This window comes from Netta rufina (assembly GCF_964035555.1).
Source record: "Netta rufina genome assembly, chromosome: 8".
Lineage (NCBI taxonomy): Eukaryota > Metazoa > Chordata > Aves > Anseriformes > Anatidae > Netta > Netta rufina.
The window spans coordinates 26,212,252-26,227,955 of NC_140131.1; the positions used below are offsets into that span (position 1 = coordinate 26,212,252).

The following is a 15,704-nucleotide window of genomic DNA, read 5'->3' on the forward strand; positions in this document are numbered from 1 at the left end:
CAGTACCATGATGCGCTTGGCCCAAGCAAAAACACGTAATGTGAGCTACTATAGTACGAAATGAATCACTTTATCTACAAGTTTCTATCATATCATCACACGTATCAATTCTTATATCCCCTGTGTTAGTGATAGGAAACAAGTTATCATTCCCTCCCACAATCTCTTGAACAAGAAAATTTAACCAGGTACTGAAGTGAAAAGTTACATTCAAAGGCCATTTTGCTTTCTTTTTGTCCTCCCTGTCCATGCTGTGACGTTACTACTAAATACACAGCTCATTTTACTATCTAGCATGTAACACCATACTTGATTTCTACCACATCATTTTACCACACCCTTTAGCTAACCTGAAGAAAAATAAATTTGAACTCCATACCAAATTAGGAAAAAGTCTACTTGCATTTCTTTTTTTGAACAACTGCTAACATAAGGAGAGAACATACACAATTCCAGTAATTTTCCCTTTCAGATCTTCCAAAATTATTCCTAGCACCTATCTGAATATCTTCAACATTTAGTATTACTTCATATTTACTTGGGAAGATTTTCATCCTTAGTTGTCATACAGCAGTACTTCTCAGCATACCGGTGATTTTTCTTCTGGCCACGTCGCTGCCTTGACTCAAACTGCAATCTTCTTTTCTTCGACACTCTGCAACCACTCTGAGACTTTCAGCGCTGCTACTCTTACAATCACATGCAACGTTGAAGAAAAACACAGCTTAAGGAAAGGGCTGCAAACCATCTTCATACTAATTAATATGCTTTCTGGTATTCTGCAGTACTACTATTTTTGCTAGGCTTTCCTTAGAAGGTAAAAGTTAGCACAGAAAAGAGGAAAAACAGATAGAAGACTTTCTAAAATCTTTACTTTGAACAAAATCGTATTATATATGCATCATTCCGAATTTTCAGCAATTACAAAATGTCTTTGAAGTTAACAATACATGGTTGTTGTTGTTGTTTTTTTATTACTATTATTTTTAACCAAAATCTTATATAAAAAAGACAGATTTAAAAAGCTGAGGTCGTGTGAACAGTTTAACTTAAGGGAATTTGTTATTTTTTTTCCCCTTGGAGACTCAAGGTATGAAACAGGGCCCTGATTTCTAGAACAGTGCATTCAGATTACATGACCCAAAAAGAAATTGAAGGAAAAAGACAAGCTGAAAACATGCCAGTAAATCACATTACTCCTTCTCCAAATTTCACCTCTTAACATTTCCCTACTAGGCTCTTACAAGTGTGACTGGATAATAGAAGTGATATCTTTATGATTTTGTGAATAATGGGTTTTATTAGTATTAAGTTAAAGCAAACAGCCAGAACAATACATATGCAACTTCTACTACACACAATATAAAGAAAGTAAATTATAACCTCTGTAAAACAAGAGAAAAGGTACTGAAAAAGCCAACAGTGGTTATGGGCTATTTCATCCCCAAAACCAGGCTGGGATCTGCGTATAGAGAACAACTGTTGTTCACCTTTTTCAACTGAAATAGGGTGAGATACATAATCAAGTATAAAGAAAAGGTTTATGGAGTTACATGGATTTTCTGAACAACTTCTAGATTAGTAAGAAAAAAAAGTTCACCTAGTAAAAGAGGTTACAAGTGGGCTCAGGTTTCAAATTTTAGTGGTGAGGGACAATGGGAGAAATTACCAAGGACTTTTGTAACAATTCCTTTAATAATACACCACTTTCATAACAGAAGTGTTTTACACTTGCACAATGTTAATAACTTTATTATACATGGAAGCCTGTAATAGGCTGATTACACAATAAGACTGCAAACAACCACTGGTACTTTCCTGACACCAGAAAAGTACGTTAAGACTGAAACATCACCAAGAGTACATAAAAAACCATCAGCATAAACGTCACCAAAATTACATTAAAAAACTAATTAAAAAATACATTTGCAAAAAAGTGGTTTAGAGCAGTGCCACTGCCTTTCAGCAGCTTTGAATGGCCACCAGTATTTCTAGCAGGTTTCCGTGGCTCCACAGGCATTAATCAGGATTCACATATAATAAATAATGTACCACAAAATATACATAAAGTAAGGCAATAATTCCAAAGAAAAGTTCTGTTGATATTGAGAAGCCGCTCAAGTTCTACTCTCGTAGTTGACGCCATCACCAGAAACCTTTGATGGAATTGCAGCCTTAGGCCCTAAGCCTGCAATGATAAACTGCTGCAAACCCCTGGATCCGTAAAGAGCTCCAGCGACACCACCGGTAACACTGCAGGGCACAGGGGTCCATGTGAGCTGATCCTGATGCAGGATCGGGGCCTTCATATGTACAGTTGGGAGTAGATTATTTCTTATTGTACATGGAAACCTCGACAGAATTCTAAAAACGTGTGGGTGTTTACTGTTGGTTACCTGATGCCATGAGACATCAGAAAGTACACAGTGAGATATGCACTTTCCGGAATGTACATTTTTTTGAAATGCTAGCTATTAAGTTGGGAGTGAGAGAGGGAGTAGGCAAGAAGGGGACGGAAAAGGTGTAAATTAAGAAAAAAACAAACAAACAAACAAACAAACAAAAAAAACACAAATCAAGTCCAGAGGAACTGGGAGCACAACAAAAGAACGGGAACCTTATACATTAAAAGAATGTGGAAAGGGGGAAGAGCAAGAGACCGACTTCTTTTGAACCATGTAAAATAAATAATGTATCCCAAGAGCGTATCTAGAATACGACTGTAGCTTCAAGTCGGGGTTCTAGTGACATGAACCAGATGCACGCACTTTGTTCTCATGGTTTGTGTCAACAGAATCTCTTTACGGAATTACAGTCTTACACAGGAGTTCTGGGGACATTATTATTCATATTAAAGCTACCGTTCCGGGCTCTCAGTACAGATCCAAGAATATTTGCTCCGCCTGTCTGGAATGAGCATCACCTGGAAGAACAGGAGTACTTTAAAAGCAACAAGATTTAGGTAGCAAAATTCTTTCAGATCTGCCCAGGCATAAGAGACAGCAATTTGAAATGTCGTAGATCCCTTCCTCAAAAAATCTTGAGATATATTTGTCGCTATCTGTAAATTGGAAGTTCCAATACACTAGTGGTGCATAGAATTCCCATGCTTCGTTACACTTTCCTGAGAGTAAAGCAATTAGAATAAACCTTAGTCCTATGAACAAAGTTAATTATTATTTTTTTTTTGCATTTTAAACTTTTGGGCTATTCCCTGACAACCTATGTTTGAAAATTTGATTGCTAAACGTTGTCACTTGAACAAAAACACTATTTCATATCTATTGATTTTTGATTAAAAACCATAATAAACAGATCTAAAAAAATCACACTAACAAAATAAACTAAATATGAAAAGTTGCATTGAAAGGGCATGTTACATTATTCATAATAGGACCGTGTAGAAACATTCCAATGGCAGTGTTGTCAAAGTAAAACTACATTAAGAAGACCCCACAGCCCCGGTCACAGTCGGGACCTTACCTGTAACTCTGGCTGGTTGGGGTTTTTACTCGTGTACTACATGGCTCACTTACATCAGACATCATATTTGAATACCCTGAGAAATCTGACACTGAAGTCCTTACTCTATGGTCCACTTCCCCATTAGAGTTAGTGATAAAAGTCATTGGCACCCTGCTGCCCGACTTGAACTGAGAACCAAACGCTTGTGCAAAGTTCTCGATCTGGTAGGTTGCTCTAGGCTCAATGTCCTTCTGAGGATCTATCTGACTAGCTAACTCCTGAGATGGGATCTGAAAGCTCGTTGAGGATTCTAAGTTTTTCTGTTCCTTCTGGCCAGTCAGTTTCTGAGATGTTGACTGGTAGTTAGACGAAGTCTCTAAGTTTTTTTGAGGGTCGATGAGATCATCCAGCTCTTGAGAAGGAGTCAACTGTTGATGCGTAGCCTCCAGAGCAGATAAATAAAAGCCTGGCTGAGATCCAAGCAACATCCCAAACGGAGGTTTTGGCAACGCAGTTGGCAATACTGAGGTAACGGACTGGCTGAAGCCACACTCGAGCGGAGATGTAGTGTAAATCTGTTTGTCTTGAAACAGAGTGTGGTTATGCAGAGTTGAAGACAAGCTAACAAACTGGAAACTGGGTCCAAAAGCAAAACCAGTGCTGTTGGTTGTTCTTTCAAAAGCTTGTTGGAGGTATTTGGAGTATTCTTGCAACATGCTCGCCTTATCGTTTGAAACTGTTTGAGAGTTAGGGCTCAGGTTTTCTTCCTGGACCATCTCCGAATGCTCTCCGGAGCTGTGCAAGTCCACCCGCTGCTCAGTTATACTGAAAGGATCTTCCTTCTGGCCTTCTGATTTGTGGGAGTACTGGTCCAAAAGGCTCTGTAAAACTTCATCGGGGATCCCAGACTTGTCATGGCAAGACTTTATTTCGCTGTTTAAGGATGCTGAATCAATGAGAGATAACGGAGCTTCATTATCCATAACGCTAACACCTGCAGACTGGATGACGGACTGCTGGGAAGTCATGTGTCCGACATTGATCGAGAAGGCACTGTTACCGCTTGCAGTTTGCAAGTATCTTCTTTTCTTTGAAAACTGCATGGCGTCGTCGTAATTGCTACTTATTTGACCTGGTTTACCACCTGTACTTTGGAGAAGGCCAATAGTTTCTACACCGGTATTGGTTACTAGGGAGCCTAGGGAGCCACTCTGCTTCCCAGCCAGTGGTTTTTGCCCCAGAATATCTGGCAGCGGCGATACAAAATTAAGGTAATTTTTGTCTGCCTGTTTCCTGCTTCCTTTTTTGAAGACCAGTTTTGGCACCTTTTTCTGAAGCTCTTCGACGCCCGTGCCGGCTAGACCACCGCTGGAAGACACGATAGGAATATCAACTGCATAATTTGGCATGGCCACATTACTTGTAACTTGAGACTCCGTTACTTTGCTGCTACACTTGTTTCCTTTGTTTTCAGTGGATATACTTTTTGTTTTACTTTTTCTCCTTGAGGAACTTGTATTTCCCTGAGACAACGCAGCCAAGCTACCCATGCTATTCGACGATCCGGGCTCCATTCCAGCACCTGCTTTCCCTATGGCTTCACCACACGTTCTTCTGTGCTTCAAGAGTCTATCAGTCCTTGAGAAATACTGCTGGCAAGTGTCACATTTGTATGGCTTTTCTCCACTATGCGTCCTCTTGTGTCTTTCCATGTGGTACTTCTGGATGAACTTCATGCTACACTGGTCGCACCCGAAGGGCTTCTCCCGACTGTGGATCTTCTCGTGTCTCTGCAGCAGGTACTTCTGGATGAAGCCCATGCTGCACTGGCTGCACTGGAAAGGCCTCTCCCCGGTGTGAATGAGCACGTGTCTGCGCAAGTGGTAGGAGCTCCTGAAGGCAGCGCTGCAGTGTTCGCAGACGTGAGGTTTCTGACTTGGGGACGCGATGGCACCTTCCGCATCTCCCACCAGGGGGGGGTTGGATGAAGCGCTCGGCTTCCGCTTGGCTTTGATTCCCTGAGTTTCTGGCTTTGGCCTCTTTGCCTTCTTGACCTGGGTATCGTGCTTTGGCTCACCCGAGCTCCCAGGGGCGCCCTCGCCTCTGCCACTCAGTAACAGGTCTCGGTGGGGATGCTGGTGCAGGTGGTGCAGGAGGCTGAGGTCCTGAATCACGCTCTGGCCGCTCCCTTCCCCGCTGCCCCCCAGCCCGGGGGGCCTCTCGTCCCCCGCCGCCCCGAAGAGCCCCCCGTAGTGGTGGTGCTGCTGCTGCTGCGCCTGCTGCTGCTGCTGCTCGTCCTCCTCCTGCTCGCTGGGCTTCTCCTGCTTGATGCTCACCAGGGACTGCAGGAAGCCCCAAGGGCTCCTCTGCGCCGCGGGGGCGGGCGCCGAGGGGAAAGCCCCGGCCGGCTCCTTCTTGAACGCCCCGTCCTGGGGGGCGGCGGGCGGCGCCGGGGGGGGCTCGGGGGCGGAGGGGGCGGCGGGCGGCAGCGCGCACTGCGGGGGGGGCGCGGCCGCCCGGGTGAAGCTGGTGACCGGGGGCAGGCGGTGGTTGAACATCACCATGCCGGGGGGGAAGGCGGGCTCCATGGCGGCCGCCGCCCTCCTGCCTCCTCCTCCTCCTCCTCCTCCTCCGAGGAAGCCGCCGCCGAGTTTCATCCCCCGCCCAGGCGGCCCGGGGAGGGAGGGGGGGGGGAGGCGCGGCCCTGAGGGGGCTGCGGGACCCGCCGCCCGCCCGCCGCCCGCCGCCGCTCAGCGCCCGGCTCCCGCCGCGGCCCGGCAGCCGCCCCGCGGGCCCATGGCCGCCGCTCGGCGCCCGGCTCCCGGCTCCCGGCCCCGGCCCCTGGCCCGGGCCGCACTTACGGCTCCCGCCGCCGCCTCCGCTCAGCGCCGCCGCCGCGGCCGCTCCACAATGGGATGAGCAGCGCCCGGCCCCGCGCCGCACATGCGCGCCGCGCGGCACGCTGGGAACGGGCCCCGCGCCCGCAGCGCGCAGGCGCCCGGCGCCCCGCCTGCCCCCGCCTGACGGGGCCGCAGCGGGCGCTGCCCCCGGGCCGCCTCGGGTGCGCGTCCGAAAATAGCTAATTGCTGCCACAGAAATGGGATGGAAAATCCGTGTTTTGAAGCAGCTTCGCGTGTTGGACAATAATCAGAAGATGCTTTTCGCTTTCAACATCTTTCTAAGGGGCCGTGCCCCCTTCAGTACTAATAAAATCCGAATAAAATTCCGCTACACTTAAAACTATCGATTTCGAAAACCAATATTTCTATATTTCTATTATCTTAGATATTTCTATAGGGGGTTATTACTGGATTCCAAATCCTATTAAAATCTAAGCTGCAGAGGTACCTTAAAAACCTGGAATTAAACACATTAACACTTCTTTTATCTTAAACATAAACGTATAAATAAATAAACGTATAAACGTATAAACAAATAATTGGACGTAACAGAAGACACCGGAAGAATACCTTATGATTTTTATTTTTTCTCCTCCTTCAAATACATTTCCCTTACGAGAGTTCAGCCTGTGAAGATGAGATACGTTCCATAGGTCTCTCCAACTGTTACAAAGCCCTAGGTCAGATTTTGAAATCTTAAAATTACCTAATTAATATTTTAAAATAAATTGATGCAATTTCTACACCCAACAAAATTTCAAAGGCATGTAAGTAAAACAAGTTCCTTTTAATTTGTAAATAGTTTACTTGAAAGAGCACGTAGACTGACAGTTCACTTTAAAATGCAAATTAAATTATGAAAGTTCAGGACTGCCAGGTTTATCTAAGTGTTAAAAGGCAGACCAGAAATTCAAAAAACTTAAAGCAGCAGTAAAATATTAGTCAATGCCTATGAGAAATGAGTCTGTCCCTTTATTCAGGGTGTCTGTGTTTAATGGTAAGCTGGGATGCATATAAGCTAGTCCAAGCATGAAGGGCAGTAGGACACTCATATGGAAAGCCAACTTTGTCCCTCAGTTATCAAGATAAGAAACCTGTCATTTCTCTCATTCACTCTGTCAGCCTTGAGATACTCCAAGCAGACTTACCTCTGTGTTGTACACCCCATATATCAGGAAGATGAAGAGACCCTGTAAAATAAAATGGAGGGAAAAAGCTGTTAACTCTAATCATTTCAGCAGTAGAAATACCTGAAATAAACTTTCCTGGGAACAGACAAAAGAAGACACACTTCATCAAGGTCAATTTATTTTTCTATTTTTCAACATTATAAGCTGTACCTTGAGCATTTATTTGATAACGTGGGAGTACATCACCTACGATGTTTGTGGTATTCAACTGTTTGGCAATGAAATACTCAGCACACCAAGGGATCTAAAACACTAATTAGAAAAATTAATTTTAGGTTTGAATGCTCTTCTGAACAAAACCACAAAATACATTAAAAATATGAAAACAGATGCTACTGCGAAGGAAGAAGGAGCAAACATCTCTACTTCTCTTCATTTTTTTTTTTGTTTTGTTCTGTTGTATTGTGGTTTGTTGTTTTTTTTTCAATTGAAACCAGGAAAAAAATTATATTACCAGATCCTATACTATAAAGATACGTATATACACATTTATATGGACAAATATACACACTCCATTTCACAATTTTATAAATCTAAGTAGGAAGAAAGCAAGAGATGCATGAGGGCAGAAAGAAGATTTAATGCAAACAAGCAAATAGTATAGATGATTTAAAAAAATTAAAAAAAAAAAAAAAGCTTTCTTGATATTGCACTAGAATAGCACAACACTAGCTAAAAACAACTAAGATATTCCCATTGATGAGTTTTCTCTGAACCTTTTCGCCTTATTGAAACATCTTTTTCTAGGACCTAAGTTAACACTAACACATTACCAATTCTTGCAGTCTGCAGTCAGGATACTGAAAAATGTGGGCAAATTACTAGGAAGAAAAGCATAGCATTTTGAAATAAAATGTAAAACATAAAAATTTCCTAAGGAAAGGCATTTGTAACACAGATTCACTAATGCTTATAACCATTTTTTTAAAATTCATTTGTAAAATGACCCTTTCTTGTAATACTAATAATTACTAATGCTGGTAATTACTAATAAATACATGTCCATGTATCAATTAAAAAACGTTGAAATTGAGTGTGTTTTTTTGTTTTTTTTTTGTTTGTTTGTTTGTTTGTTTTTTTGTTTGCTTGTTTGTTTGTTTGTTTTTTGTACAGGAACATACACTTAAGTAACAAAAAAAAATATTTTTTTTCGTCCAACATGCAAATTACCTGAAGACAGCTGGATTAATTCTGGAGTTGTCCACCAGCAAAATCACTATTTTATTAGAGAGGGAGCAATAAGAGTTATCATTCATATGTAATGTTTCCCTGGATTAACAATAATAATAATTTTGTTTCATTTCTTTTGTTAAAAATAAATTAAAAAACAAAATCCAACACCTTCTTTCAGTTATTTGCAGATACTATCAGTGATCTCAACAAGATATAAAAAATAGATTCAGAGAATATAACCAGAATCCAGAAACACTGCAACTCAGACCAGTAAATTTCTCACAAGCATAATTGCTTGTAGAATAAAGTCCCGCTTCTCTCTTTAAATTTATTGTTAGCGGACCATTCTGACTCCTTTCATAATATTGTCCAAAGTCTGCATTTAGACTATGAAAAAAACAGACTGGAAACTTTCTCTAAAGTTACAATTAAATAAAATTAGTTTTATCAGAGATAAAAGTAAATATTGAGGTTATAGGAAGAAAGATAAGCACGTCATAAAAAAACATCGAACATAGGCTACTGGCGGCTCATTAATCAGTTTAGTCAACATATAGCAGTGCAAGCAGCACCACAGTGTGTTCTTTTTTTAACTGACTATTCTGAAAAAAATCAGTAAGCAAAATTATTTACTACAAAGCTTTTGAAGACTCATTAAGTTTTTGATACTACTGAAAGCTGTCAGTGACAACTTTTAACATTAATGCATAAAACATAAGCATAAAGCATAAACAGTGAAAAAAATACAAAAGTTATTTTAGCTTCATTATTTATGAATCTGATTGCAAACTACTATATATATTAAAAAAAAAAAAAAAAAAAAAAAAAAGAGGAGGCAGATAAAGCTTACACCTTTAGTTCCGCCTTACCTCTGTTGTCAAGTTCCTAGGATTTTAGGGACTTCCCTGCTGGGCAACAGGCCAGAACAGGTAGAGGCAGGGAATCACAGAATCACAGAATTGTCTAGGTTGGAAGAGACCTCAAGATCATCGAGTCCAACCTCTGACCTAACATTAACAAGTCCTCCACTAGACCATACCACTAAGTTCAACATCTAATGATCAGATACAGATGAGGACACAGAGAATGATCAGCTGTTCCTAAAAAATGAAACAGAACAAACTGAATTTTTTTTTTTATAGATTATTATATATAGATATATATGTGTATATGTACGTATATATGTTTATACACACACACATATAAATTATTTCTCAGGCTACTCTGAATAGTTATCAAAATCATACAGTGCCTGTTACGCAGAGATACTTCCAAGAGTGAAAAGTCTTGCCAAAACTGTCAATTAAGACAACTGTCAATTAAAATTAAAAATTATTCATGCTTTCTGGCACACTGGAACACTTTCTTTTTCACTAGCAAATGTGGAAATGCACAAATATTATTTTAATTACTTTTTATGCTCTTCTGAAGTCTATTAATTTCATATAATCACAGGTGAAAAATGAGTTAGCTACTTAGGTTTGGATATACAGTAATCTTACAAAAACTTCAGAAACAAGTTATTAAGGTTCCCATATCTTAAATTGGCATGCCAAGTTTTTAGTTTTATTGAGCTTGATAACAGCTCATATAAATATTTAACTGTTGGAGATATGAAGTGCTGTGGGCATTCTTATCTTAAACCTTCACATAGACTTCTGGGAATAATTTTTTTGGTTTGTTTTTGGAGGGAAGTTTCTCTCTCTCTCTCTCTGTTTTTTTTGTTTGTTTGTTTGTTTCTTGGTTTTTTTTTGTTTTGTTTTGTTTTGTTTTTGATGGGGGGGCTTGGGAGAGGGAGGAGACACTTGAACATCAACAAATTACTTTAATCCAGTCAGCCTAACAAGGATTTTACTTATTGCTGTAGTAAATTATGAGATATTAGCACCCACAAACGATAATGAGGGGTAGTTTTCCACAAAACACTGACAGGATTGTTTGTGGTTAGCCTGAGACCAAAATAAAGAGGCAAAGATCCTCAGGTGCTTTGAAATGTTAAAAATTATATGGTCTTACATAATTGATAGTTCAGCTTCTTTAGCTCATTAGTTGAAAACAAATGAGAGTTTCTCTGTTCTTCATTAGACTGTGGTGTTACCCACATTGTGGTTCCGTAAGCGGCTGCCTCAACTCTTCAGTTGCTCAGGCTTGTCAGACGTTCTTTGCACCTGGGAATTAAGTTGTGTTGTGATCAGGCCAATAATAAAAAGTTCTGGATAAAACTACATCGTCTGGGATTAAAAACAAATCCTTCATTAAGAAGTACAGCAGCCTTTTTTTGTGTCTGTGCACGCGTGCCAATCGCATGTACAAACACCCAGAGGAAATGTAACTGCATTGGGCTAAGTAGTGTATAAACACAGAATAAAGCAGCCCATGTCTTGAAAAGGTTAAATTCTAGACGGGAAGAAAAGCAAGCTATGTGTAGAGAGAGAGGAAAAAAAAAATAGAACACAACAGCACAATTGTCATTTTTCAAATCTACCAAGAACAAATCCTACTTTTCAGTGAGACATCAACTAGCAGTTAAAAACCTTCAGCTGAGCTACAAACCTGCTTTTTGGAGATGGAAGAACAGAACCTCTGCACACTTAATTACAGTTGTATTTGCAACTCTCTGCAGGGCATAAATTGATTGCTCAGCTTTTAAATTTGGCAGGTCTTAATAGAATTATCCTTGCTATCTTGAATAAATCAGTCTGTGGACAGTTAGCATCTTTAGCAAGTTTGTCAGGATCTGTTCCAATTTGGGCGGTACTACTGAAAGTTGATGCTGTTATCAGAAACACATTCTACTTTACGCCAACACAAGTCTTCAAAGCAGGTTTTTTTTAATCAGTCCATCCCCTGTCTTTCTTCCCCAACCTCCCCGCCAATTTTAACATTTGTCTTTAAATCTATCACTATTTGACATTTCCTAAAAGCTTTCTTTTATAGACAGCATGTTTCATTCAACATCATATAAGTTACAATTATTTTTGGTATAGTGGGGAATGTTACACCAGTACTTTTAATATTTCCCTTTTGAACAGTTTTCAACATACTTATCTTCAAGAAAGATACTTAACCCTTCTCCTGTTAATTTTTTGAACATTTGTTCTTACATTTGATATAACTAAAAAGATTTTCAAAAGCTCTGAACTACTAAAATTCAGACAAGTACTTTGTCAGGTCAATTAAATAAAACCATATTAACAAATTATGCATGTAAAAACTGTATAGAATTAAAATTATAAAAAAAAAAATACATTCTTAATAAATAGCTAATACCAGCAATATTTTAAAACATTCCTCTACTATTAATTTAAGACTGCCCTTCACTGAAAAAAAAAAAAAAAAAAAAAAAAAGTTAATTGCAAGAAATTTTCTGCTGTATAGGAAGACAGACAGAAAGAGATTATACGTAGCTGTACTGAACTAATTCTGCTTATTTTTAATAAATAAAAAGTAACTGTATTGTGGCAATGGAAACTGCAGAGCGCTACCAGTAGTGCTCACTTCACTCACACAAGCAGCCTCTGTAATCCTAAAAGAATTAAAAATTGTCTTGGCAAGGATAGATTAGGGTTTACTGTTTTAAATCTGAACCAGCGCTGTAATCTGGAAGCCTCAGAAAAACTTTGTCCATACAACATCAGTGTTAACACACATGACACCCAGCCCCAAAGTTACATTTTGTTTCCAGAATAGATGAAAAAGTTCCTTTAGGGTGTTATCAATCTTTATTTCTACAGTTAACAAGTTTGACATTTGAAACAGTACCACTTTGGAATTTCTAAATCCATGTCCCACAGGCACTGTCCTGCTTCTGCAGTCACCACTGAAATCCTGGCAAACAGGAAGAGACAACGTGACTGATTCAGATTTTCTGCCTCTAGAAACTACAAGTTTAAAAATGAAAACAAAGCAAAAGGTTTCTGGTGCTAAAAACTAATAACTCCCCAGAACTGGTAATAGTAATAATAATAACAAGAGCAACAATAATAATAATAAAATTATAGCAAAGGCCCTGCAGCAAACAAGCAACCTACTCTGTCAAAAATTCTTTGGTATGATCTTGGAGATGAATTCCTCTCTACCTCAGCTGTGTGTAGAACAGGATGCTGTTTCCTTAGTTCAGAGCCATATTAGGAAGGAACTTTCATTAGTGTCAGATGAAGTAGAGATGAGTAGGCAGAGAATCACTCTGCTTCCGCACCAATAATTCCCACAAGAAATGTAGCATACATTTTTTTAAGGGGTTGTTTTGTACATATTATGATAGTAGATCATTCATCTGTAATGTGCAAAGCTTAATGAAAAAACTCATATTTAGAAGGGATGCTATAGCACCTATCCTCAGAAACATGTGCTAAGGAGTCACATAGGAAATAACAGATGAAACTGTATAATACATGCACTAGAATATCTGAACTAGTACATCAAAAGAGCAGCTCATATTGTCCACAGCCTTAAGCAAATTAGCATTCCATATTGCTTTCTGCTACCCTGAAGTTTGTCTCAGATAAAAGTCAGCAATAACTTCTCCACACAAAGGTAATTTTAGAATGATAGGAAAATTTCATGTAAGCTTTTATATGGCAGGTGTAGCAAATTTCCGACTTCACTTAAGTATATCATCTGATTTGTGTTTTTTTTTTAAACCACCCTACCAAAATCCTGTTGGAGAACCTGGATAATCCTGCGTTGATCTACTTTTTCTGAGGTTATTGGTGTCCTTTTTTTCCACCTGTCTGTCCACATGACTATTTGACTTTTACTGTAATTCTATGAGCAGTTAGATTACACGTTTTTTTTTTTACGTGAACTTTACTATGCAAAAAGAAAAAGATCCCTTTTCCTGTCAGCCAGTCTTTTGAGTGACTTGTGTCTCTCTTCAGTTACATCTTACAAATAAAGATATTGTTTTGTATCATACTGTTTGCATGTAAAGTCAAAGCATGAAGCCATATTGAATTTGAATTAAAATTAATTAAAATGCATATCGAAAATCTAGAGATAAATACAGTGATTCCAGTCACCAAGAGAGCGACTGTTAGGCTTTTGTCCAGTTTTTCAGGCATGTGCTGTTCACTCAGACACAGTGTTCAAACACAGCTAACGCCTACTCAGAGCTTGGTCTTGCTATTCCATTGCTTAATTCCCCTGCAGTACAAGAAGTGTCCTTCTACACAGCATTGTACTTGGAATACCAGCAGTTGGAAAAGAGCTGCAAATTTCATTCTACCTGCTTACATTGAGCAGCTTATAACTTCTTCCAGCTGCCATCTGTTCCTCGTGACAGTCATCAGCTCAGAGATACCTCTTCTGTTTTTAAACTATGCTTTCTCACCTTACAAGAATTTTTCCAAGTACTTGTACTGAGCTATGGAAATGCAGGGCAATACTTTATATTTCACCCAAAGAATTAATTCATGATCTTTAAAACAATAACATCAAGCTAAAAAATTTGTATTGCAAAATTTTTAAATGACTCTCTCATTTTACAGGTTAATTTGCTCCATCCAAAGCAAGTTCACATGCATAATAAGTGTGAAAACTAATTGTGGTGAGTCATGTGATGCAAAGTACAGTGATTCATACCACATCAAGCTAAATTCTGCATTCTCTATGTTTACTAGCATCCCACAACAGTTAGCCAACTTAGTCTAGATCATTCACAGGCATTATTACATTATTGCTGAAGGTAAATACAGGAGGAAAAAAGGATCTGTCTTTTGGGAAATTAAACAATTATTAAAAGGCAGATTATACTATAAGAATCTCTGTAAGATCTCTACAATACAGCTAGAATACAATCAAAGTATAATCCCAGTGTTACTGTTATTTACAAGGTTATATTTCCAAGTATTTCTCCACCTTATAGTCACAAACAAGTACACGTATTGCAAAAGACCCCAAGGCTGTAGCACATGCTGGAAAGTACTTGAAACTGCCCTATCTTTCGACATTTAGTAATTCAAATATTAAGGTTAGAGTTTCTCTGAACATGCAGACCCTGGAAAATCTTCAGTGAAGTGCAGTGAATGTAATATTCACTTTTCTAAATTTCTTTTCTTGGGCTCATTAGAAATAATAGTCAGAACCCATAAACCTATGGCCAATGGCCGAAAAACACCTATTTGTCATCCATAGCCCCAAGCCAGGATTTTTCCCCAGATTTGAAAACATTTAGAACAGCTCCTCATACTACATCCTAAGCATTCTTATTTTAATATATATATATATTAAAGTGCAATAATAAGTACTTACACCTGATGGTTGAGTGTGTTGGATTTTATTTTATTAATTATTTTTTAGCTATAACTCTGGGCAGAACTTTCACAGCTTAAAATATTTAGAAGATACCATAATGCACTTACATTTTCACACATTCTAAATGCAGTTATCCGTCCTAGATTTCACTAGTAGCCTAAAAAAATAACTCCTAAGAGTTTTCTATCTATATTGTCTCGTCAGATGGATTCATGATAGACTCTGTTTCCTATAGAGCTAATCTCCTTACTAGGAGTTTTGCCACGTCCTCTTTACTTTTTATGTCAGATCAACTCTGTTTGTATTAGATGTAGAGATATACAGCAAGGGTAACGTAGTACCTGAGGCCTCATTCCAAATACATCTGTGCCTTTCACTTTAGGTTCCTAATGCTGCCCTCTGTATTAGCTGAATCCCTTTTGGGCTTTCACAGGAGAGTTCTGCTGAAGTAAGGAGAAGGACTCTTGGTACAAAGCAGTAAAGGTTTTGCTACCAAATCCCTCCAGAATGAACAGAAAACTGCATAAAGACAAGACAGCCTGAAGTGCTGTCTTTGGAGCTACTCCAGAACTCTCCTTTAAGTAAATCCTTTTCGAGAATAGTACTCAACTTTAATATTAAAGACATCACTATATCTGTGGCCTTTCAGATATCCTTGCATAAACAACTAGACAACAGTAACAATTACCATAGAAATGAATATAAAGCATGTGTATACAAA

The 15,704-nt window shown here is 39.2% G+C and overlaps 1 protein-coding gene across 1 annotated transcript; it reads right to left on the reverse strand.

Moving 5' to 3' along the window:
* Positions 1-1,673: 1,673 nt before the first annotated feature.
* Positions 1,674-6,127, reverse strand: ZNF281 (zinc finger protein 281). Its single transcript, XM_084291614.1, has one exon. The coding sequence runs from the start codon at positions 6,120-6,122 to the stop codon at positions 3,480-3,482; it is 2,643 nt and encodes an 880-aa protein (XP_084147740.1). The 5' UTR covers positions 6,123-6,127; the 3' UTR covers positions 1,674-3,479.
* Positions 6,128-15,704: the final 9,577 nt, after the last annotated feature.

Coding starts and splice junctions, on each gene's coding strand:
- ZNF281 (XM_084291614.1), bottom strand. CDS start 6,122: ATGAAACTCGGCGGCGGCTTCCTCGGAGGAGGAGGAGGAGGAGGAGGA.